The following is a 25,999-nucleotide window of genomic DNA, read 5'->3' on the forward strand; positions in this document are numbered from 1 at the left end:
TTTTTTGTCCTTTAAAAGGTGAGAAAATGACAGTAGCAGTATAGTTGGTGATTAATTTTGTAGTTGACAATTAATGGATTAATCATTGCAGCTCTACTGTTCATGAGTATGAGAAGTGTGTAATGCATATCATACACAGATAGCTGAAGTTCCGTTATATTGACATGTTATGACGGCACCGCTGAAGCCCATAAATTGCTCACTGAAATTGTACCCCTATGTAAGGTTTTTGCATCTGTTAATTGAAATAGGGGTTCTGCAGTAATCCCCTTTTCCTTTGTGTTTACCAGATGTAGGTGTGTTGGGGACTTCCAGCCAGGTAGGAGATCAGAGTTTATTCCATCACGTCCCAGAAACTAACTTTCTCTGTGGGACATTTACCATGACTGAGTGACTGATTTGTTGATTGATTGATTAATGGATTTTAGTCATGTATTCAGTCATCTATACATGCATAGCTTCCCCAGTACCTGCAGACAGCTTGTCCCCTGTATGAGTGCAGAGATCAGACAACCAACATGCAGCCTAAAGCCCCTCCAGTAGGGTAAGAACTGTGGAGCTGAAGCCAAAATTGTTGCTTTCAACACTAAAAATCTATACGTGTAGTGGCTCAAGCATTGCCAAGCATTTGATCAGCCTTGATATATGACAGTTAAAGTAGATTCCAATAATGACAAGTTTTAATGGTGGAAAAAGCATTCATAATGTCCATATAAACTTCACAAACCACTCTTGCAAGATGATTTACTTCTCCATTCATATGGTCATTCCAAATCATATTTTTTATCAAATACACACTTATGTTTCTGAGACACAGTGATCAAAGGCCAAGGGTTTTACTTTAGAAAAAAAGATGTAAATACAGTATTTGACTACCTTTTCAGAATCAACTTAATTTCCAACATCACATATCACATACCTATACCATCACAAAATGTCAACCCAGCCACACTGATCCTGTGCGGCTAAAGGTCAGTCGCTGTAGCCCACTTACTTCTTTATAACCAAGGCCACCACAGTAGTGAAGTGGGGGACCCCAACCAACCCAGGTAGTATGCCAACGAACTGGGTGAAGCTATGGCCTAACTTTGCAGGGGTTGAAAGAAAAGCAATAGATACTCCAAAACAGATGGCCAATTGTGGCAGTGCCTTTCTCAGTGCACTGTGCTTGTTATGATAGCACCACCACATTGGTGCAATGCTGCAGTTGCAGTTACAAATAAGAGAAATCCACCAAGAGAGTTGGAGGTGGGAGGAAAAACCCTGTCACAGAAGCAGACAGACAGACAGAGACAGAAGATTAGCTCTATATGTGATTAGAAAAGAGCTGAGGGGCAGAATTGCGTTTTAGTCTACTACACCACCCCAGCAGCTCATTCAAAAATTACATTTTTGTTAACAGAGAAAGTAAATCACCAAAAATGGGTACCAGTAACAAAGCTGAGGTACTGTAACTGGTACCAGTATTCGTTCAAATGTGAATTTTACCCAAACCTATTTGCTACACTTTTTTTCCCCATGATTTTGTAACAATTCCACCTGTTTTCAAAGTACATGGATGTAGGAGTATAAATTATAAGTTTCATCACATTATTATATCAATTCTCTGGATAATGATATGATATTTGCTGATATCACAGTCTGCCATGAAATGGCTTTGATTTGCTTCAGTTCAGTTTCCATCCACTTCAATACCCAACCAAAAAGCATTTTTCTTGTTGGCAGTATTTGTATCGAATTTTTAATTGAAAAATATTGTGATTTGGAATCTTTAACAGCTTTATAAATTAGGTCATACACTTCTCCATGGCAATGGGATATCAAATATCCCCTCCCAGTGCAACTGAAACTTTTCTGGCTTGTCGTTTAAATCATATGCATCAAATTGTACATAAAAGCATTGATCCTATTTCTTTTAAGCCAAAAACAGTTTTTCACGGCAGGTTTACACCAACAGTTTCCTTCCAGCATTTCTAACTTAGAAAACTTAGTGTGTGATGGATCTAGCACTACGTATGTGTGTACATTGGTCTACACATTGTAAAATCGTAAACCTGCAGGTCACACCAAGATTTTTCAGGAGAGAATATTTTCAATAGAGTATTAACATGTCAGCAGATGATTACTGGTGTTATAGTGTGAGTTTTTTTTAATGTGGACTTGATACACAGTTAAGAATGTTCTCTCCCTATAGACATGCAGGAGCTTTGTGTGAATCAAAGTCCAGGAAACCCTGCCACTGCTCCAGATCCTTGTGCCTCAAACTGTGAGTACAGCATTTTGTTATTACTTCCTTTATCAAATACACATAGCCCATCAGATCCCTTGATAAGCATGCTATGAGTGAAACACAAACAACCAATCATTGAACAGGTGTATTGTTTGGTTGCACCATTGTCATGTGACACAACAACATGGTGGAGTGAGAAAATGAGTGCAGATGGTGAGCAAATTGTTGATTAAAAAAGTATAGGCCAGCTTGCCAGTATGGCAGTCTTTTTTTTTTCTTTTTCTTTTTTTTTAATCTGACAGATATCAAAGCACTGGCATAAACATAGTTTATTACCTTTCGCTGCTTGGAGCACACATGTCAATAGATGATAATAAATAATGATAAATAAAGTGGTTGAATTTACCCTTTTTATGCCTCCACGCCAGCAATAACCGTGGCCAAAGGTATTATGTTTTCGGGTTGTCATCCATCCGCTCCATCCCATCCTTGTGAACTCGATATCTCAAGAACGCCTCAAGGAAATTTCTTCACTTGGACTCAACAATGAACTAATTAGATTTTGGATAATAGGTCAAAAGTCAAGGTCGTTGTGACCTCATCTGTCTCATTCTTGTGAGCACAATAGGTTAAGAATGTGTTGAGGTTTTTGTATTTATTTTTTAATTATTTGTCACAAACATCCACTTGAACTCAACGATGAACTGATTTTGATGGTCAAAGGTCAAGGTCACTGTGACCTTGCATCCGTCTCATTCTCGTAATCATGATATCTCAAGAACAAAATTTTCTTCAAATTTGACATTTCACGTATTTACGTGACAACGCCTGAACGCAACACAGGCTCCGCACCATTGGCGTTGTACACAAACTCTGTGCCGTGCTGCAGGTTCTGGCTGGGCTCGGTTATAATTTTTTTGGACTCTGGTTGGGTTCGGTCAGGAAAATGCCGCACTCTAGTGTGCTCACCTGTGTGTGTGTGTGTGTGTGTGTGTGTGTGTGCGTGCATACGCGCACGTATTGGGGCGGAACTCTGCCGTGCGCGATACAGAGAGCAGAGGAGAATTGTAAACGCGCGACCATGTAGAGACAAAAATGACATGCTCTTTTGTAAATAAGATAAATAAAGCTGCAAGCAGCCTCCAGCTAATGCAGACAGTGCGAATTATACGTAAGAGTCAAAATGTTGAAAAAACAAGCAATGTCAAGGGTACGCAAGGTCATTTTTGGCAATAGAGGGACTTTATATTACAGTACGTTACAATATGTATTTAACATTCATAATCACAAAAGTAGCAACAGTATTATCAGTAATAAAGGCTGTAGTAGTATGTGGGAGATGGAAAACACTAATATATAATGTGTAGATGCTGTTTCAGATGAAGAATCTGCTGCTTTAAAGGCCCAATCCCAGTTTCTATCTTAAACCTCAATCTTAACCCTCAGGGCTCTAGTTTCGCAGACCGGGCACTGCGGAGGTGCAGCGCACCTGCGCTTCGCCAACTGGGTGTGGCCAGGCGGATTTTGTAAGTTTGGCACACCGTGCGCGCTGGCGCAGCTACTCCTCTATCCCACCTCCGTCCCTCCTAGAGAAGGCATGGAGTGGGTTTTACACACATCACACCAATCAAATGAGCCCCTCTCCTCACCCTTAAATGCGCCGCGTGAAGGCGTAATGAGAGTTTACTCAATTCACCATGGCAGAAGAGAGCAGCAGCGTCACATGGCCAAACTTCTTCCAGAAGGAAACTGATGTTTTGGTCCGGGAGGTCCAAGCTTGCAGTGTCCGAATATATGGAACTGCGAGCAGACCTCCACGGGCTGATGATGCAAAGGTAGCCTGGGAGGAGGTCACCACAATTGTAAATCAATGTTGCGTTTCTCTGGTGCGCATGCGCTCTCTCTCTTTCTCTCTCGCAGTCTCACTCTGTTTCTTTTCTTTTGACTTTTCTAAGATGACGGTTGCTGAATATATACTCCCTATCTGATGCTGTGACTGTTTGTGGTTGGCTGAGAGGGATGTGAACTCATTAGTTTGCAACTGTGTTAATCAAATCAGGTTGGGTTTCCATTATGTGTGCCAAACGGTGCCAATCCCCTTTGATCTGACATCAGATGTGACGAGACCGTCGATATAGAGATACATTTATGTGCTGATTGCAGATAGTTGCATTGAATAGTGTTTTTTTGGGTATTTATTGCATTGTTAATGTGTGCGCACTGTCCGCCAGTCAGCCAAACTTCGGCTTACACCGGCTGCGCTCCCCCTGCGCTGACAGTAGACGTGGTTTCAGTTGGCGAGCTTTTATTGCACCTTCGACGAAGCCTTTTGGCACGAAACTGTCACTGCGCCAAGCTGGATCTGTCGACACCTCCCCCTGCTGCGCCACCACACCCATCTCAGCGCACCTCGGTCTGCCAAACTACCAAACTTAGCGCGCCTCGGGTTGCGCTGCTCGAAAATAGCTCTGCGCGGGGTTCGCCACCCTGCGCCACCCTGTGCTGCTCCGGGAAACTAGAGCCCATAGTCTCAAAAATCCGCGCTCCTGCGAAGTGCTAGTGCTGTCCCAATTCTCAGAGTGTTGAGTTGAGGGTCAAGAATAAGGGCTGTATGGCCCTCACTTTTAAGATTTTCCAGGACCACCCTTTGTGGTGAGTGCTATCCCAGAATCCTTTGCGTATCATCTGCCGAGTACAGACGATTCAGTCAATGCAAGATGGTGGCGACAAGTGTAAGGAAGCAGAGTTATCAATGTGAGTATTTTCCTCGTTAATAGTTTTTTTAAAATTATGATAACCATTGCATTATCTTAGTTTAATGTCATTTTATGGACTATATACCTCTTTGTAGCGTAACACATATTTTTTTGGCTAGCTAACGAAGCTGCCCCGCACGTAACCCTGGTTCTCTGATAACTGAGTATGCTGTCATTCAGTTACAAAAAGTCATTTTTCTCAGTGATAAGGTAGTTGTTAAGTTGTTTTAATATATGTGAAATGTTTTCATCAACATTTTTGTGATGACCGGACAGTGCCATCTCCTGTAGCCCAAGAGTCTGCAGCTGGTAACTTTACAGCTGCAGGTTAACATTAGTGATTGGATTTAGTGCTGTCAAGAGATTAAAAAAATGGAGAGATTAATTAATTATGATCTGTAATTAATTTATCTATTTAATCTCTTTTTTAATCTCATCTCAAAATTGCTGAGAAAAGCCCTCAACTTGAGGTATTTTCATTTAAATTCAGTACATTATTGTGGCAGATGATCAAAAGATTGATATATATAACAAAAAGTGGTTTTATAATGTCATTTTTATTGTTTTCAACAATAACACACTTGAATACAGATGCAGTACACCTAGCCATTACATTCTATTGTTTTTGAGATTAGTCCCAATAAAGAGTGCTGCAACCTTCAGTCTCGACCACCAGGGGGGTGCTTGACTGTCATGACATGTCAGCTTCATTAAAAGCATAGCTGCAGATTAATGCAACAATAGATGTAAAAACACAGACACAATACATCTGTGATCAGTTCCCTATTTTTATTTTAACAATTTTCTAAATTATTTTCCTCTTTTCCAATTTCTCGTTTTATTTCATGGAAGTGATCAATGTAAGTGCACTTGCAGGGCTCAACAATAAGGATTGCCCGATTGCCCGGGGCAAGTAAAACTCAAGGTCGGGCATGTAAACTAACAACTCACTTGCCCAACTGGGCAAGTTGCTAAAAATAGTAAAAGTTAATAAGTAATTGATAAAATAAAAGTATTTTAAAACGTGCTCCTTCTGCTCTGATGCAGCGGTCTCTCTGCCTGAAGTCACAGGCACAGCTGTGTACCAATGTCCTGCCCACAGCCCCCATTGATATTATTTTGCACAACGGACGCTTCATATAATAACATAACAATATAGGCTACTATTTATGGTGTTATGTCATTGTGTCATTTCTGTCTCTACATGGTCACGCGTTAACAATTCTTCTCTGCTCTCTGTATCGCGCACGGCGGAGTTCCGCCACACACACAGGTGAGCACGCTAGAACGGCTTGGACCGCATTTTCCTGACCAAACCTGACCCCGAGCCCGGTGCAGTTTGTCAGCTGACAAAGTTATTGTTATGGACAGTGTGTAGCCTAAATAACCATCAACAGACTGCTGTTATGTACAGACAAACAGCTGCTCGCAGAGCAGCGTAGCACGGCACTCATGCTGAGCTTGTGTTGCGTTCAGGCGTTGTCACGTAAATAACAACTTCCAGCACTTAAATAGGTCATAGCACAAAACAGCAACATGTCAAGTGACTTTTTACTTTTATTATATTCACTACAATTGTATGTTCCTAAATCTTGAGAAACCTCATATGTAAGCTAGACAGGCATTTCACCTGCTCATTACTGTGCACACATGTACTGTATGTACTTAGTCCTAAAGAGCCCTTCTGGTGCCAGTAGATACATAGAAACATCCCAGCAGGCTGTGCTTTGGAAGGATACAAAAAAGTTTCACACATGTGAAAATTATTTTTCATGCGTGTGCTTCACCTCCGCTGCTACAACTCCAGCCTAGGGGAAACACTGTTGTGTGCGTTTTGTGCAACAGGTGGATGTGGTAGTCTACTGGTAGAGTAGAGAGAGAGCTAAGCTAGCGTTGAAGTAGAGTAGAGCAGGGCAGAGAGATGGAAGCAAAATATATTAAACCCGGTGTTAATACAGCAGAAGTGGAGAGAGGGGTGAAAAATAAACTGAGGTGTGCATGGGCGCAAAATTATAGACGGAGAATGATTGACAAATTTTTCACTTTAAGCCCTTACACTGTCATTTTTGTGTAGGAATTAAGCTACAATACATGACATATGTTGTTTTAATTAATAAATACAGTGTGAATAAAGATTACATAACATAAAAATAACTGCAGTCTTTGTTAATAGCTGTTTAAATTAAACAGTTTTTATAGGGCAAGTAAAAACTGACTTCGGGCAAGCAGATCTCTGACCAACTTGCCCGAACGGGCAAGTGAAAAAAAACCTTAGCGTTGAACCCTGACTTGTCCTTTAAACTTAATAAGAAATAAAAGCTAACAAAATAAAAGACACCTGGTACATTCGTTACAGCTGTATCAGTTTATAGAACAGTTTTGAACAGTTAGAACAAGAGGCTGCACTGCAACGTGCAAATCATTCCTTCTCGTGGCTGCCTGCGCTTTCCCTGTCCTTGCAGCTGCAATTTGCGCTGTCTTCTCTTCTTCAAACTACAACAACCATAATTCATGTAGGAACTGCTGCAGCCAATGTGCAGCCGGTGGGAGCTGCATGACAACTCAACCACCATGATCAGTTTTAATGTTTTATAGGGCAATAACTACTCCAGACTCTGCTCTAGTGTAATTTTCGGGACAGTCAGGGCAGGATTGGACTAGGCACAGTCCCGAAATCCAAGCAGTTGTCCTGAATCCTGAATCCTGAATCCTGCCCTGATTGTCTCGAAAATAACACGGAGGTTGCCGGGGAGGTCAGATACTTACGTGCTAGGGCAGACAGCTTTTCATAGGGTCCTGAGTGAGCAGACCACCACTGCAGAGGACAGCCATCAGTGCTGCTCTGTAGCGCTGCAGCTCTCCCACAACTCAAGCACAAAGAAGCCCAATCGTACGCCTACAGACAGATTTTATAAAAGGCAACTCTGTGGCATACAGAAACAGTAAAGTTAGAGATTAAAAATGAGATTAACGTGATCAAAAAACATAGCGCATTAAATATGGCTGTAATTAATTTTTCGCAATTAACGCGATAATTTGACACCCCTAATTGTATTATCTGGTGACTTTACGCTGAATAAGTTACGTCGGTTGTTGTGGTACAGGTTATTCGGTTGAATATCAACTTATAACCCAAAAAGTGAAACATTAACGTGGATGAAAGTCACCAGATTGGGTATTCATTGTGATAATACTTGCAATACTGCATGAAACTAAACTTATAACTTAACGAATATCTGACAGGTAGCCCAAAAAAAAATAAAATAAAAGAAAGTATTGTTATCTCTGTCACATTTCAGGGCCACCACACAAAACACGAGCCCTGATACATTTCAGGGCTACCAATGAAGACAAGTTTACAAAAAGCAAGCAGGAACACAACAACGCGAAATTCCGCAACGCGTCCGTACCGCGCCTGTGTGTATGGTTTAAATGCGGAAAAGTGCTGCCGCATTTCCGCATCGCGGCAGTGGGAATGAACCTTTAAGCTGTCCTTTAAACATTGTGAGTCACGCACAGGGCTGTGTGTGTCAGAGTGAATGCGTTGTCATGGCGATTAATGACTTGCATGCAGCAGAGGGAGAGAAAAGCTGTGTGACAGCAGGCAGATGGAGATGGCTTTAAAATGTGTCAAACTCCTCCCTTGAATTCCCAAACCGTGGGTCCAGTCGTCAATCTGAGCATACCAGCAGAGAGATAAACTTGTCCCGAACACAGCCATATAGTTTTTATGTTTGTGGAGTCAAAAATGCAATCTTGGTCACAAGTTTAAGATGTCTAGCTCACAGCTTACAATATCTCCACATTTGCTCGTTACTTTCAGAGGCACTAGCTCACTTCCTGTTGGATTTAGGTCAGGGGTGTCAGTGATTTGTAGGTCTTGATGAGACGAACAAGCCAGTTTTGTTTGATCTTTCTACGACATTCCTATGAGCCGCAGTGGCTATTTTAGTGTGTCTAGGTGGTGCTAGAGAGCTCATTTTGGCACTTTTGGGGTTCATTTTTTCATTTTATCAAATTTTTCGCCAGTCTTGACATGTGTGCCAATTTTGGTGAGTTTTTGAGCATGTGTAGGGGGTCAAATCTTGTTTTTTTGCACACCAATGGGGCCCCATGTCATGCAGTAGGTGCCCTTTTTTCCTTTTCAACCCTGCTCTTCAAACATCCTGAGTCTGTCACTGAGAGGGAGAGACAAGCTGTGTGAGACCAGGCAGATGGAGATGGCTTTAAAATGTCTTGAACTCCTCCCTTTTATTCCCAAACCGTGGGTCCAATCGTCAATCTGAGCATACCAGCAGAGAGATACACTCGTCCCGAACGCAGACATATTGGTTTTTATGTTTGTAGAGTCAAAAAATGCGATCTTGGTCGCAAGTTTAAGATGTCTAGCTCACAGCTGACAATTTCTCCACATTTACTCATGTTATTATCAGAGGCACTAGCTCACTTCCTGTTGGATTTAGGTCAGGGGTGTCAGTGATTTGTAGGTCTTGATGAGACGAACAAGCCAGTTTTGTTTGATCTTTCTACGACATTCCTATGAGCCGCAGTGGCTATTTTAGTGTGTCTAGGTGGTGCTAGAGAGCCCATTTTGGCACTTTTAGGGTTCATTTTTTCATTTTATCAAATTTGTCGCCAGTCTTGACATGTGTGCCAATTTTCGTGAGTTTTTGAGCATGTGTAGCATGTTTTTTTGCACACCAATGGGGCCCCATGTCATGCAGTAGGTGCCCTTTTTTCCTTTTCAACCCTGCCCTTCAAACATCCTGAGTCTGTCACTGAGAGGGAGAGACAAGCTGTGTGAGACCAGGCAGATGGAGATGGCTTTAAAATGTCTTGAACTCCTCCCTTTTATTCCCAAACCGTGGGTCCAATCGTCAATCTGAGCATACCAGCAGAGAGATACACTCGTCCCGAACGCAGACATATTGGTTTTTATGTTTGTAGAGTCAAAAAATGCGATCTTGGTCGCAAGTTTAAGATGTCTAGCTCACAGCTGACAATTTCTCCACATTTACTCATGTTATTATCAGAGGCACTAGCTCACTTCCTGTTGGATTTAGGTCAGGGGTGTCAGTGTGTGGTTTTTAGGTCTCGATGAGACGAACAAGCCAGTTTTGGTTTGATCTTTCTACGACATTCCTACGGTCCGCAGCGGCCATTTTATTGTGTCTAGGTGGCACTAGAAAGCCCATTTTGGCACTTTTTTGACACTCACTTTTTCATCTTATCAAATTTTTCGCCAGTCCTGACATAAGTGCCAATTTTGGTGAGTTTTTGAGCATGTTTAGGGGGTCAAATTGGGGTTCAAACAGACAGCGGAAGAATGAAAAAAGAATAAATAATAATAATAATAATAATAATAATAATAGTAATAATAATAATAATAATAATAATAAACGTACCAAAAACAATAGGGTCCTCGGCCTTTGGGGTTGCCGTTGGGGGGACGGGGCGCCCCTCTAATATAATGATAGGAGAAACACTGATGACATTTTATACTCAAAAAGTCAAAGGTCAGCTTCACTGTGGCAACATAATGTTCTGTAAAAACATTTTTCTGGCCATGACTCAATGTCTCAGGAACAGAAGGGGAGACATGTGGTCAGATATTGAATCGGTGACACTAATCTTGGGTGTGAATGTGCCAACCTGGGTGACGGAGACAACAGCTGGGTGCAGAACCGCTTGTCAACCAGCATGGAGAAATGCGCGTCTGATGTGAACGTAAGTGCTCTGGCTCGCGCAAGAATTTCGGTGCACTGCGCTTCGTAGCACTTCCGCGGGCGGTGTGGCCTTATGCAGTGCGTTCAGTGCAGCGGCCCAGGCCAACGCCCACTCTCAAAGAGGACAGCTGCGGTGGTGTTTTTTTTTCTCCACAATCGAATATCAGTTTTCACATTCGAAGGTCCATTTTTTGTTCAAATTCGAATTTAGAATATTTGTTGACAGCCCTAGTGGGAAGCATGTTTTTATAAACATGGATGTAAACTGTAACTGCAACTTGACTGGTGCGTGGAGGCATACAACCGTGTGGCAGTAATACTAGTTGTTTTTCTTTCTTTCTTTTTTTTGCAAAGGGGTGTAATTGAGGTCCAGGACCTCTGACAGCCCAGGAAAAATGTCAATGGCCAACATTTTATGTTGCCAGCCAGAGTGAAGTGGGAGGGGGGAATCATGAGTTGCAGAATCCCAAGTGTCCTCAGACAGTGTTAATAAAGTGGATTTTTGTCTAATTAATTGTGTAGTGAGAGATTGTGAAGACTTAATGATATTGAAAGTTTCCTGTAGTGACATGGTAGGGTTCTGTAAATGTAATAATGAATCATTTGCGTAAAGACTAATTTGATGTTGTGAACTGGCACCCCGAATTCCTTCAAATTTATTGTTTTGTTGTACTGCTGCTGCGAGTGATCCTATAAAAACAGCAAATGGGGATGGTGAGAGTGGGCATCCTTGTCCTTGTACCTTATATGTTATTTGATGTAGTTTCATATGGATTTTTGTGTGTTTGTCTATTTCAGCTACTGTGAGTGTTTTGCCAGTGGAGTGATGTGCAGCAACTGTGACTGCTCCAACTGCCACAACAATGCAGAGCATGAAATGAATCGTCAGAAGGCAATTAAGGTTTGCAATGCTTTTTTTGTGTGAACATGTTCACATCATAAACTTAAGAAATGTATTTGTGTCAGTTTACTGAAGTGCTTCACAGTAAGTCTTTCAAATGTCAGAAAATAAGTAGAATAAATGAAGACGCTAATGGATAGAAAGAGACGCATGAATTAAACGGTAAGCAGAAAACACCCATAAATAAGACGGGCAATCATTACATTGAAAATAAGGCAGATTTAGACCCCCTGTATGACTCAGATCATCCAAGTATTCTCCCTTATTCCTGTGTATGTTTTGTTTTTTATAAATGTGAATATGTGGCAGTCCAACCATTTGACAAAAAAAGATAAGTATGGCCATTATTAAAGGAGACCTATTATGCTTATTTTCAGGGTCATATTGATATAAATATGTAATATTGGGGTCTAGAGTAATAGATTTATATGCTTCAATGTTCAAAGCACACATTATTTGTCTTGTACTGATCATTGCTGCAGCACCTCTGTCTGAATGGCTGTGTTTGGGCTTATGTCCTGCCTCCCCAGCAGCCCAGTCTGCTCTGATTGCTCAGCTCACTCTTGTCTGTTGTGATTGGTGCAACGCTAAGAGCGTGTACTGGAAACATCACGCCCCTTACCTTATCTGAATTCACCTCCGGAGGCTGGCACAGACAACAACAGCTGAGACTAAGCTAATGACCGTGGCCGCCCGCCATTATCAATTGGAGTGAAGAAACACGAACCGATAGACTCCAAAGCACTTTCGCAACTAAGACTGGAGCAGGACGTTTTACAGTGGCAAGTATTTATTTTGTAGCCATCTTTTATTTCAGCTGCAACATGATAACTGTAATTTATCTGATGTTATGGTAACAACTGTAGGTCAGTCCTCTGACTGAATGAAGTTGGAAACATCTGCTGCAGAGTACAAAAGGTTTCTAACAATATAGTCAATTACTACATAACGTGATAACACCAACAGCAGCACTCAGCAGTTATATGACCTGGTGTAAAGCTGTGGTGTAACTACTTTTTTTTTTTTTATCTAAGCAGGCTTATCTATGATCAGACCAGCGTAGCTTGTATTGGGTAATAATACCAAAGTTATTATAAATTCTGCTATTAACGCATTACCCGTTCAAACTACAAAAGTTTTAACCTGTGAATTTATCAATTTTACCACAGCAGATTGAGATGACAGATTTCTGTATTATACAAAAACGTAATAGAAATAACTAGTACATTCAGATGTCTTAGCTGTCATGTTTACTGAAACCACTACTAAAATGTAGCTGCATTTTATAATCATCTTCACCTTGTGTTTGTAATCTACAATATGTACAATGTACCAGTGTATCACAGTTTCTCCACATCATTTATATAAAATCAAAGTTTCATATTAAAACACATTTTGCTTCCTGGATCAATATTTGTTCTATGCAGTGATGTTGTCTCCTGAGACTTTATTTGCTTACTTAAACAGTGTCTTGTGTCTTTTTTACCTATTAGGTTTTGGGGTAATGGACCAGATTCCAGTTCATCCTACATGTTTGATACACCATCCAGGCCTGGAGCCTGACTGTTTGTACACCCCACAGAACATTTACAACATTTACAGATATGACTATGGACCCTTGGGCACAGAACTGAAGAAGAATACATTTTTATGACATGCAATGAAATACAACTGTGTAAACTCAATTCTAAACACTAAGGTTTCATTATATCAAAAAACACACTTATAAAGAAAGGACAAGTAAGTCTTTTGTCAAAAGAACTTTATTTTTAGCAAATGTAAAAAAACAAAAAAAATACAAAAAAAAACGTACTAAATAATATATAATAGATACATAAATATAAACACAGCAGCGTTTCATCTTTTTTCTTTCTTTCCATTCAGGCATCCATCCCTGTGTTGGACATGCCAGGAGTTTTCTGATCTGGCTGGTCACTGCGTTGGCCTCCAGCTACCCCTGAGGGTCTCTCATACTGGGATGCCAGGTCCTTTGGGATGGGGATTTTGGGGAAGATGAGCCTCATCAGGTCATCTACAGTCTGTAAAATATTGAATTCAAATAGTGAGTTCCTTGTGTTTTTACATGAAGTGCTTCCCTGAATCCACCTTTCTTGTATATATTTCAAGTGTTGCCACAACTATTTCATCTCTTTTATCTGATGGTATTATGTTGGTAATAAAAATAAGATTATTTACAAATTACTGCATATAGGGTCTGTTTTACAGCCTTTGCTGAGGTCAAAACTAAACTAAAAGAATACCTTTTTGCTCATTCCTCTGTAATAACAGAGTCGCCAGGGGTACATGTTAAGTCATGAGAGTCTACCTGCTCTGTTTAAGTGTCTCCCTCTTTCTCCTCCAACTCAATACGAGGTCTCATACTTGGTTTGAAACCTAGGCCCTTCATAGGTGTTGATGACATCCGAAAATCCAAATGAAAGAAAATATGTGTATGTATGCGTGTCTATATAGACATATATACAATTAATTTTTTTTCCTACTCCAACATCATAACACAGTCAACATTAGAGATGGGTATCGTTAAGATTTTATTGATACTACTACTGTTAGATACTCCTTATTGATTTGGTACTTTATCGGTACTCTTAGCGGTTCTCTCATTTCTAAATAATTGCTTTTTAGAAAATATATTCATTTAAAAAGAATAAATTCAGAACAGGATAACTGAATATTTTGAATATAACTAAATGTTTCCAGAGCAGCAACAGTAATTTTTACAACAGCAAAGTCACTATATAAATAATATTCCTGACTTCACAATACTGAGTGAAGTTTTTATTAGTCACGGTAAGTCAGTTATGCTGTCCTCCTCTCCTCTGTCCTGCTCCCTCTCTGCTGATGTGACTCACTGCGTGCAGGTAACATTAGTGCTGGTAGAGATAAGAGTGGCTGTTTGTCTCAGCCAGCAGCTAAGTTTAAAAGTATCTGCCCAAGTTTTCCGATAAGTGTCAAACTAAGTTAGTCTACATACAGACAGCTGTCATTTGAGCTTATTAGTAACAATTCACTGTCAGCCGTACTAGCATGCTGTCTAAATCAGCGTGTAAGACATAAGGTTAGTGACAGTGGATGAGAGACTGTGGACAGAGCATATTGAATATCGCGCTGTCTACATGTTTACGCTTGCTGAACACATGTATTGATAAATTATTGGCTTCTTACTCGCTAAGGTTTAATTACACTTACAATAACGAGTGTAGCTGCCATCAAATCGAGCAACTTTTGAGTTATCTTCACTTTGTTTCCACTGTGACCGCACAGCTGTTCACAGATTACAGTGTCGTGTAGGTGTGTAGTAGTGTTGCACGGTATACCGGTACTAAAATAGTACCGCGGTACTAGAGTATTCCAAACGGTACTATACTGCATTTGTAAAATACCGGTACTTTGAAATTGATTCAGTTCATTAATTTAGTTATTTTATTTTACTCATTTATGCACATAAACACCTTTCTTGTTCCTATTGGAGCAAGTGGTGTGTATGACAACACCTGTATCAACATTCGCAGCTGGCGCACGTGAAAAAAGACAAGAGAGTGTCTGCCTCGCAAAGGGAGATAACACGAGACAACACCAACTTGGTGGAACATTTGAGTTACCAAACCGTGACGTCCGTACCGAGGTACTTACCGAACCATGATTTTTTTGGTACCGTTAAACCCCTACTATTTATTGTTCTAAAGGTTTGTATCCAAAAGGACTTTTCCTTAGGAAAAGTACCGAAGAGTATCGAAAATTATCGAAATTCATATTGGTATTGGCACCGAAACAAAGATTTTGGTATCGTGACAACACTAGTGTGTAGGCGTGTAGGCGTGTGCATGTGGAGCTGTTCACCCCAGGCACAGAGCGCATATGAGAGGCTGCAGGATGATGATGAATTAAACCACAATGTGTAAAGTACCGATAAAAGAACATACTGTCAGAGGTTATAAATGCTACGCTCTTTCATAATTTAGCCCTGGGGCTAATTTAGTACCGGATTTCAGTACCCATCTATAGTCAACATCTAAAACGCTAAACAGTGTTGTCCCCTCCCTGTAAAATCAGTAGACCAAACATACGTATTAAAACACATGTAGAGACAGACACACACACACAAGGTCCTTTCATCACATAAATACCTCCGCAGCTGTATAACTCAGGCTAACTACAATGTTTAGTAACGATATTGTGAACAGCCTCCATGTACCAGAGCTTCAAGTAAACAAACACGTCGTACATTTTCCATAAAACGTATGATAAAAGCCGATTCACAATCAAACTCCGAGTACAGCCACACATCTTAGCTAATAAATGCAGTTCAGATTGCTGCCTGTCGGCCAATCGCTCGAGCTAGCGGCACTTAGCTGCTCAGATCTAGGGATGCACCAATCCACATTTTTTTCCACTTCCGATCCGATCCCGATACCTGAATTTGGATATCTGCCGATACAGATACTATTCCGATACCAGTGCTCTGTTTGCTTTAATATTATTATCATTATTGTTGATTTTAAGTTTGATGTGTACGTATGTATGCATGCATGTATGTCCCAAAAGTCAGCTTTAGGTAAGTATAAGGTCAGAAAAGGATGTCAGAAAAGCAGGGAATCCTGTTAACAGGAAAAATCCCATCCTGAAAACAAATATGCAACTGTAAGGGTTTCAAATTGATTGTCAATATTTATTAAATTCCAAGACAGTATTAAACTACTAGTGCAATATACACTATCAAAAAACAAAAAATATCTGTCATATTAATCTAAACAGCACAGATACAAATCAAGTAGACACTACTATGTAGTAGTGTTGTCACGATACCAAAATTGGGACCCACGGTACAATACCAGTGACAGTATCACGGTTCCGAGTAGTATCACGATACCACAGCAAAAATTAGGCAGATATGCCTTTTGTCATTTATAAAAAGATAAATCACTTCTATAATACATCAATGGTATTTCAATAGAATAAATTACTTATTGACTTATTCATACTTTAAAAATGGCATCAATAAGTGATTAACATAGGGGGGATCAAAATAAAAGAAATAAATAAAATAAAAATCAACCAAAAATCAACCAGCCACCAGCCAGTCCCTTCAGTGCGGTGAGGTTTGTGGACCATTACCTGCCACAAAGAGAGAAATGTGTGCCGCCACGGCTCGGCTGTCCAGGTACTTCTGGGCAGTCATGACACCAAGAAGAGGAAATTATTGGACCTGGAGCTGGGCTTCTCCGTCGCCGGTAAGCCATTATCTTGTGCCGCGGAGCACTATGGCCGCCATATTTGACAGGAATTCATTCCTATCTTTGTATGTGACCCCCGTTCAACCCACAACTGGCAGAATTCGCCTTTTGTTTCTGCTGCTGGTTGAAATCTGTACTTGCACAGCGTGCTCCTGAATGATTTCTTTTGCTCGCACAAAACTATATTTAGTCGCAAATGCGAGTAAAATGCTCACACCGTAGAGCTCTGTGGAAAACAAATCACTGTAGCATATATAAACAAATCTAAACTACAAGTAAAAATAAATTAATAACTTTCACTGCTTAAAGATACTCAATAGCTTAGCTAATACCTGAAATGCCACTGCAGCGGCATATTGAGTGCCAGGTGGCCAGCACGCGCCGTTATTGGACGGCGCATGGACACTCACCTTCTTGCGATTGGACTTTGAACTTATTCCACAGTAGTGGTACCTGAAGTACTCCAACATTATGGTTTCATATGTACTGTCGTGTTTTAGTACCGCAGTCTACCGTTGGTACCAGTATAGGCTACCGTGCAACACTTGCACAGACACGGCGTGAAACGTGAAAGCACAGACATGGCTCATGGATTGGAAATTTCCGCAGGTGGATTAGAAATTTCTGATGCGTGAATTACGTTGGTATTGGAACCCGATACTGGATCGGATCGGCCCCATTTCTACTCAGATCAGGCATCACAGATAAAATGTTGAAACTTTTGTCAATATGGACATGCTGCAAATTGTTAGCTCTGTTAGACTCTCCACAATGTAATCATTAAATTCATCTTACTGAGACTAGCAGTTTAACTTACTGTACTCCACATAGCAAAAGCGTTTCAAAACAGTAGCTTTGGTTTGCCAGTTAGCCGAGACCTGCAGCTATAATGCTGTGTAAAACACAAAGGGGAGAAAGCATAATAAGTCCTCCTTAAAAGCCGATTCACAATCAAACCCGAGTACTGCCGCACATTTTGACAAATAAATGCAGCTCTTAATTTCGACCCCAGGTCTGACTGTTGCCTGTTGGCTAATCGCTCGAGCTAGGGGCAGTAGCTGCTTAGCTCAGGCATCACACATAGAAATGTTTAAACTTTTGTCAATATGGACATGCTGCACATCTTAGCTCTGTTAAATTCTTCACAATTCAGTCATTAAATTTATCTTACTGACACCACCCAGCTAGCAGTTTAACTTATTGTACGCCGAGTAGCAAAAGCATTTCAAAACAATAGCTTTGGTTAGCCAGTTAGCCGAGGTCTACAGTTAAGCACTGGACGTACAGCCTAAGGTTAGGTCCTACAGCCATCTACTCCACACTTCAACACTCGGTAGCAGCTTCCAAGTTTGTTTTTACACAACAAATTCACAACTCAAAGCATACTTACAGGTTGTGATCTGGAATCTCCAGATTTGTCCAACAGGGAAGTGCCCCGTCTTTCAGCATTAACTGCAGTGAAAAGTTTGTGAAGCAGTCCTCAGGAAAATAGAGGGAACACAATAAAATGTCCGGGTTGTATTGTGGAGGAATAGTATCAAAAATAAATTCCAACCACTTCTTTGTTCCTTTCTCCTTTGGCAGTCCAAACAAGGGTAATTTTTGGTCACAATGAAGAAAGCAGTGGCTCCTAGACATGGCATCTCCTCAACAGCTCCTCAGCAGTTCAAACTTTGCAGCCTCTCTCCTCCACCTCTGCTCGGAGCAGGTGTGTCTTGGGGTGTGGCTCAGTGGCTGGCAGGCGGGCACTGTGTGCCATGCTAATTGCACATTGTTATGAAATAACTTCACGGTAAAGGCAGGAAATTCAAATGAGCTGTTTCAGGCAGGTCAGGAGTTGTGTGCCTGTAGGGAGACTCTCTTTAGCCTGGACTTTTTTTTTTTTTTTTTTTTTACTTAGCAGACCTTATAGAGGCAGATAAAATGCTATATAACACACTAAAGAAGAGGGAAAACCCCCAAAAGCATAATAGGTGTAACGAGTGTGACTGAACCCAAATGCAGCACTCGGTGACAGTTGGTAATGACTTTAATTTGGAAACAGAATAAATAGAAAACTTGAGCCAACGCAGATATACAATTAACGGTTCATTCTTTGGGCTCAGAGCCCACACACAGTCTCAGGGTTCAGGGGCAGACAGGTAGGTGAAAGCACTCACGCTGAAACGCTGTGGCAGGTAAAACACCACACAGCCACAGACAGAGGGAAACCAGAGACGCTGAGTCAGAACTCGTGGTCAGGGACAGAAGGCTGGTGAGTTTACCGGGAAGCAGATGATGTAGACGGGTCAGAAGCAGGCAGGGTCGATAACAGGAGATCAGGCAGGTAAGGAATGCTGGAATGTCTTGCATGAGGTTGAAGAACAATCTGGCAGTGAGTGTGTGAAAAGCAGGGGTCCGTCCCAAGTCTCTTAAATTACTGCTAGTTATCTTACCTAGCTGACTTTACTAGCTGTTTAGCCCCTCCCGCCTAGGAAAATATGCGAGGAGCTAGCACTAGGAACAATGAGCGAGCATTGTCGGTTTAAGAGACATGAGACGGCCTTACTCTGAAGCGTCACGTGAAGCGACGTCCATTCCTGATGACGGCGGCACCGCTGGATCTGCTCCGTAAAGCAGCCAGCGTCTGGCGTTACTATGGGTACATCCCAAGTCTCATTATATTCGTTGATCAAAGCCGTAACGACGGACAGACGTGCAATAGATGTCGTACAGAACAGATCAGCATGATAAATTAACAGTAATCCGTATGACACAATGAGACAGAAAGAGAGATACAGTTAGAGAGACAGAGACAGAGGGGGAGACAGTGACAGAGAGAGATGCAGGACAGACGGTAATGACAGTAGTTTACAACAACATGAAAGTAATAATATTAATTAATATTAATATTAATAGGCTAATTAATATTACCAGCAAGCTATTAAACATCCCACTCACATGACATGCAGGACAGTTAATGATGGGCAAATGTGTTTGGGTGTGTGTGTGTGCACGTGGTGTTATATCAACATGTGTGGTTCTGGACATGAGCAGCTGCACATTTAACAGCCACACATCAGTGACAGTCCGCTGAACAACGCAACGGGTTGTGAATGAAATAAACTTAATAACAACATGACAGTCTTGCACAAAATATCATTAACGTTACTCTTTGTAGTCACATAGGCATGTGAATGACAGCGTTTCATTGCAAAGAATGCATGTAACGGGTACACTTGCGCTGTTTCTCCGCCATCTCGTTCAAATGGGCCAGATGTAGGGGGCGGATATTTATACGTCATGGCCTCAAGCTGAAAAAGACTTCCTGTTAGGAACCTCTCGACCATCCTAGCTCGTAGCTGCTTAAAGCTTGCTGCTAGCTCCTAGCGCTAGCTCCTCGCTGCACAAATAAGAGACTTGGGACGGCCTAGAAGATGGCGGACCTTGAACGACTTCCGGTTCAAGCGAGGAGCTAGCAGTAGCACTATAAAAATAAGAGACTTGGGACGCACCCCAGGAGTCTTTATACTGAGCCAGTCAGTGATTGAAAGCAGGTGAGTGGAGTTGGGCTGATTAGGTGGCAGGCTGAGTGAGCAGGTGAGCAGAGTTGCCTTGATGAGATGGGTGTGGCTGGCAGTCAGAGTGGAGCAGAGGAAATGGAAAAGTACTGCATGAGGTGAGCAGAGGAGCACAAGTGTGACAATAGGTCCCCTTTAAGACTAGACAATCTAGGAACCTAGGTCTATACTGTGGAGTGGAGTGCTCTTACATCAAATGACTATACTGAACATGTATGTACTTTGTAAGACAATTACTTTATAGTTCAATGTAGAATGTCATAAATTTAATGAACTACACTGACAGAAATACTTAAAGGAATCATGGTGTTCATGTGTTTTTTGTAATGATAGCAGTCAAATTAACAACTGAACAATTATTTGAACTGTAAATTGAGCTAAACATCGGAACATTTCTCCTACACCATCTTCACCACTCTGGGAGCATTTAAAAAACACAGATATTTTTGTCTGCTTTTCAGGTGGTTGACGCAACATATTTGCCGACGTGCGCTCTCTGTCTGCTGGTGGCAGTGTGCTCACCTGTGTGTGCTCACGTGTGTGCTCACGTGTGTGTGTGTGTGGGCGCACATCCGGGTGGAACTCTGCCGTGCACGATACAGAGAGCAATTGTAAACGTGCCACCCTGTAGAGACAGAAATGACATGCTGTCGTGTAAATGAGATAAATAACGAAGGCTATTTAATTTGGAAATATTTTGGTCAACTTTTGGTCATTATGTTTTTTTTAATCTTTAAACTAATCCAGTGAGGCTAAATCCTGTATCAGAAATTAGAATCAAGTTGAAAGGTTGTATAAAAATTTCATTGAGACTGTTTTTTTCTTCAAGTACAAATAATTTCTGCACACTTACAAACTCTCCAGCAGTGTTTGAGAGGTTTAAGGGGTGATTAACGAGCACACACTTACTGATCATCATTTGAAAAGCTCAACATCTCTCTTTGTATGGTCCTAAAAACTTTGACACCACAAATAACTAATCTGAGACACCTTGGATTTGTACCCAGGTTCATTGTAAACTCTGACTTATCCATCTCACTGTTAAGAAGTAGAATCATTTATGCACCATGTTAGTCTGGGCCCCGTTTCCCATAGCCTTCTTAGCGCTACGTGCATCGTAAATTGTATCTTAAGGTCTCCCTTAAGCTTACGGGCTGTTTCCCAGAGTCTCCGTAGTTAAGATATATCTTCTGAAAGGTATATCTTAACCCTTGGATGACCCCTGGACATTTTTTGTCCACCTCCCCAACTTCCCAAACTCCTCACGGTCAAACGAAAGGTCATAGGGGGATGATTTTTGGCAAGGGGGTGTATTTTTGGGTAAGCTCTGGAGGTCCCAATTTTCAGCATTTAAGTCCATTTTTTGGGCTTGTTATCAATTTGGGACACAAAAATAATTTTGGGGTGGAACATGTTGGTGCTTATTACAGGGCTACATGAGCCAATGATCCCAACCAAAGGGGGTTTGGATGGCATGATCCTACTCCCACCTCCAGCCCCCCTCTCACCTCCCTCCTATTGACTCCCATTATAAAAAACACCAAAAACCACACATTTTGATCCCACTGCCATTGCAGCAAAAGACAATATTTCTCTGTTGTCAGGGGTTCCTTTGGTGTGAGGTCAAAATTTGTAATCAAGGGGTTCCAGTTGATATTCCACCAATGGACTCCTTCACTCACTGCACCTGCAGCACTTCAAAGGTTTTCCCTCAATAACAGTGCTGGCGTAATCAAAACAGAGCTCCATTTTGTTTACAAAAATGCAGTGTAGAGTTGAGGTGGGTGAGTATAGAGCTCATGTTTTTCCCAAGACAGTCAGAGGAAAAGACCAAGAGAAATGGCAGAGAGAAAAAAAGAAGAAACTGACCATCATTGAAGCCAGAGACATGATTTTGGAGGTCCTGGATTCAGACAAACTGCCACCTGAGACAGACAGCGCCTCAGAGGGGGAGGAGGAGAAGGAGGAGGTGAACTACCAGCCTGTGGACTCTCATTTTCCCTTTATTTCTATGGCACACCTCTTTCACAACAGAGAAACCACTGACAATAGAGAAATCATGTGCTTTTCTTCTTTATTAGCAATAACAACTGGATCAAAATGTGTGGTTTTTGGTATTTTTTATAATGGGAGTCAGTGGGAGGGAGGTGAGAGGGGGACTGGGGGGTGGATGTATGATTATGTCATCCAAGCCAGACTTACTGGGGGTCACTGACACACCTAACCTTGTGATTACCACCACAGAAATCTATTGCAAAAGCATTTCTGTGTCCTCTACCCCACTTTAGTGTTTTTGCCCTCAAAAAATCACTGTGTGTTCAAACTGGCCTGGAAGGGGTTATAATCTTGAAACCCATCTCAAAAGTGATTTCCATGTTTAGTCAACCTAGCCCCATATAGTTCACCACAAATATTTTGGAAATAATTGCTTAAAACAAATGGCTAAATGACACCGCCTATAGGTGGACATTTTTGTCCACTTAGCCTATTGAAGGATCTTGGATGTTGTTAAAATACATTTTGTATAATTTGTACTATTTCAAAACTTTTTTGCATTTATTTTTCCTTTCTAGGTCTTAGCTAAACTTGAAAGTCACTTTTGCCATGGATTTCAAGATTTTGACCCTTCCAGGCCAGTTTGACAATAGAGAAATAACATATGTTTACAAAAATAACAATTGGCCTGGAAGGGGTTAAATCTTGAAACCCATGCCAAAAGTGATTTCCATGTTGAGTCAAGACCAAGCCCCATATGGGTCACAAATATTTTGGGAATAATTGCTTAAAACAAATGGCTAAATGACGACATCCCTGTAGGTAGACATTTTTGTCCACTATGAAGGATCATGGATGTTGTATGACACAAAGGGTCTTAAGAAGGGCGGTCTGAACCTCGCGTAAGCTGTCCCTTAGTGATGTGCTCTGTTCATCCTGTCACAGTTTTAGCTTTATTAAAGTTACAATGTGTAATTTACATGGTTGTTTATTAGCAAATATCAACTATTGCTTTCATAAATATATATTTACTAAAGTGTAATGCAATTCATATACAAATGGAAGCTTTCTCATAGGCTTAGAATGATCTCTTTATATATACACAGGCAGGGCGCGGTCTGCTGGAGGCTGCCTTCTTGCATTGCCATATTTGAATACAGTGGCCGAAAGGGATATACGCGCTTCGCCTTTCGCGTTTACCTAGAACTTGCCGTCACTGGAGACGGTTAAGGTGACCATCAATCCGGGGCGCTTCTGCATGAACCTGCTTTGTACTCTTATGATTCTGTCGCACTTTAAATGGAGGAACACACACGTTTTGCCCCGTAAGAGGGAAACCACGCCACCAAATAAAAGAAAAATATCAGATAAGCGAGGACGGGACAAAACGCAAGTGAATATCGGTGTTGCTCATTCCAGGTGGAAAAAAATCCTGAAGAAGAAGGATTTCACAAGGGATGCGGAGGTTGCGAAGGCCTGCTTTCTGCTAGACAGGTAATTCAATCTGATATTTTAAAATCATTTTGGCTTCATGTTTGCAACTACTTTTCCCTCTCGTCTAAGTTCGAGTGACGGCTAACGTTACGTTTACGTGCTAACGTTATCCTAGCCTTGGCCAACGAGCTACAGCTAAATGGTTAGCCTAGCCTACAGCCTAATGTGTTGATTCCTCTTGCGCTGCTGTGAAGGCTGTCACCCTGTCCTCCTCCTCTTCCCTCTGGGTAGCCGAGACACACCTCTTCGCCTGGCCGTTCCTGCACCGCTTCTACCCCCACGCCCCCTTCCTCTCCCTGGTCTTCCTCTTCTCCCTCTCCCTCTTCCTCATCCTCTCCCTCTCCCTCATCTCCCTGTGTCCTGTGGAAGAACACTCTGGAAACGCATATATTATAATCGTACCAACCTATATTTACCGCACTGTGCCGTGACTATCACATAAAACGTGTTATTTTAGCATTACTGTGCTAATGCTCATGTTACCGAAACAATTGGAAATAAAACACTCCTAACACATATTTCACAGATAACCTATATCTCACTGGTAAACTATAACATATCGTAACATGGTTTAGATTCCTAAGTAAATATTCACCTCGTCCTGAAAAACTCAAAAAACTCTGCTGTCTGCGCAAGGCTTTTTGTCCTATGATGCCACCGTCACTTACCTGTCATTTATTTTTTTATTCATTCATTCATTTATTTAATGGAGCTAACTAACTGAGAATATGTGTTTTCTGATGAGGCCACAGGCTGTACCCTACCACTATATATTGAAATCTGACAGATACTTGACAAATTGATCAAATTGAAGTCTAATGAGGCTAATGGAAACTAATCAAGTGGGCGGCACCAGCTATATAGGCAATCAAGCACGCCGCCTCTGCTTGCTTCATTGTAGACGAGATTATGGTTGCATTACAGCGTATCATTGTGCTCAGTCAACTGAACTAAAGGCGTCGCTGTCCGCGTAGCCATTTGGTTCATGTTAATCATTTTATAAGGACAAACTTCAGTCCACTTCATGTCCTCTCAGACAGTGCCATCCTGTCCAAATACCGGCTGCCACGTGAGGAGATCCTGAATCTGCTTGCACTTGCGTCCCCGCCCATTTCCAGAGCTACCAAGTGCAACTTTGCCCTCAGCCCAGAGGTACATCTTCTGGCGGTTTTGCGTTTTTATGCAGTGGGTAGTTTTTTTGGAGGTGATGGGAGACTGATTCAAGCTGAGCAAGGCATCGGTTTCACGAAGTGTGGAGGCGGTGACCAATGTCCTTGTGCGTCATGAACAAGACTACATAAAGATGCCTGCGATTAATTACGGCACACACACACACACACACACAGAGCAATGAAACATGGATATGCTGCTGCTACAGGTGCCTACTGTGCGACAACAACAGATTTGCAGTCTGTACATTTACAGAATTGATGTTGGAAAACTTATATGTAAGACACAAACTGGCATTGAACTGCAATGATGAAAAAAGGGAGACAAACACGTATGCTGTTATGAATGTTTCAATAACAAATGCATTATCTGTGAGCAATAATCATGTTTTTCTGCTTCATCATTAGTCTCGCTTGTAACGGGATGTTACATGTGATATGCTTCAGGCGTATTATGACAGGGATTTTTCCTGAAACTGTGCCAAAACGCTAGTCTGGACAGAAATTTAGTTTTAAAGCGCTGCTTTTTTAAAATACCTGTGTATGTGTGGAGTAGGCTTCAAATAGATGAGCAGATGTTCTGTAAATGGCATAGTCTCATTTATGATGTTGGGGTTAACATATTTTTACCTCACTCTGCGGCACCATAAATGTTGGGGTCAACACACTAGGTTTCACACGGAGGCACCAAATATGCTGGGATTTAATTAGCTATTGGAAATATTTAATAATTATTAATAATTAATAATTATGTTAAATAATGTGACTTAATTAACATTAAATCACCTCGTGGGGCACCATTCCTGTAAAGGGAAAATGATAGCCAGTTAAAGATATCAGTCTCATAAAATACGCTAAACTATTAATTTGGAGTTTGATTAATAATTAAATTAATGACAACAACCAAAATTAACAG

At 41.3% G+C, this 25,999-nt stretch overlaps 1 protein-coding gene across 1 annotated transcript in view; it reads left to right on the forward strand.

The window, feature by feature from the left end:
* Positions 1-25,999, forward strand: part of tesmin (testis expressed metallothionein like protein) — a 50,167-nt gene that overhangs the window by 16,065 nt on the left and 8,103 nt on the right. The window contains exons 4-5 of the mRNA XM_033636038.2: positions 2,195-2,266; positions 11,511-11,613. Of these exons, the coding sequence (XP_033491929.2) occupies positions 2,195-2,266; positions 11,511-11,613 (175 nt within the window). The remainder of the gene's footprint in view (positions 1-2,194; positions 2,267-11,510; positions 11,614-25,999) is intronic.

This window comes from Epinephelus lanceolatus, chromosome 5, assembly GCF_041903045.1.
Source record: "Epinephelus lanceolatus isolate andai-2023 chromosome 5, ASM4190304v1, whole genome shotgun sequence".
Taxonomy (NCBI): Eukaryota; Metazoa; Chordata; class Actinopteri; order Perciformes; family Serranidae; genus Epinephelus; species Epinephelus lanceolatus.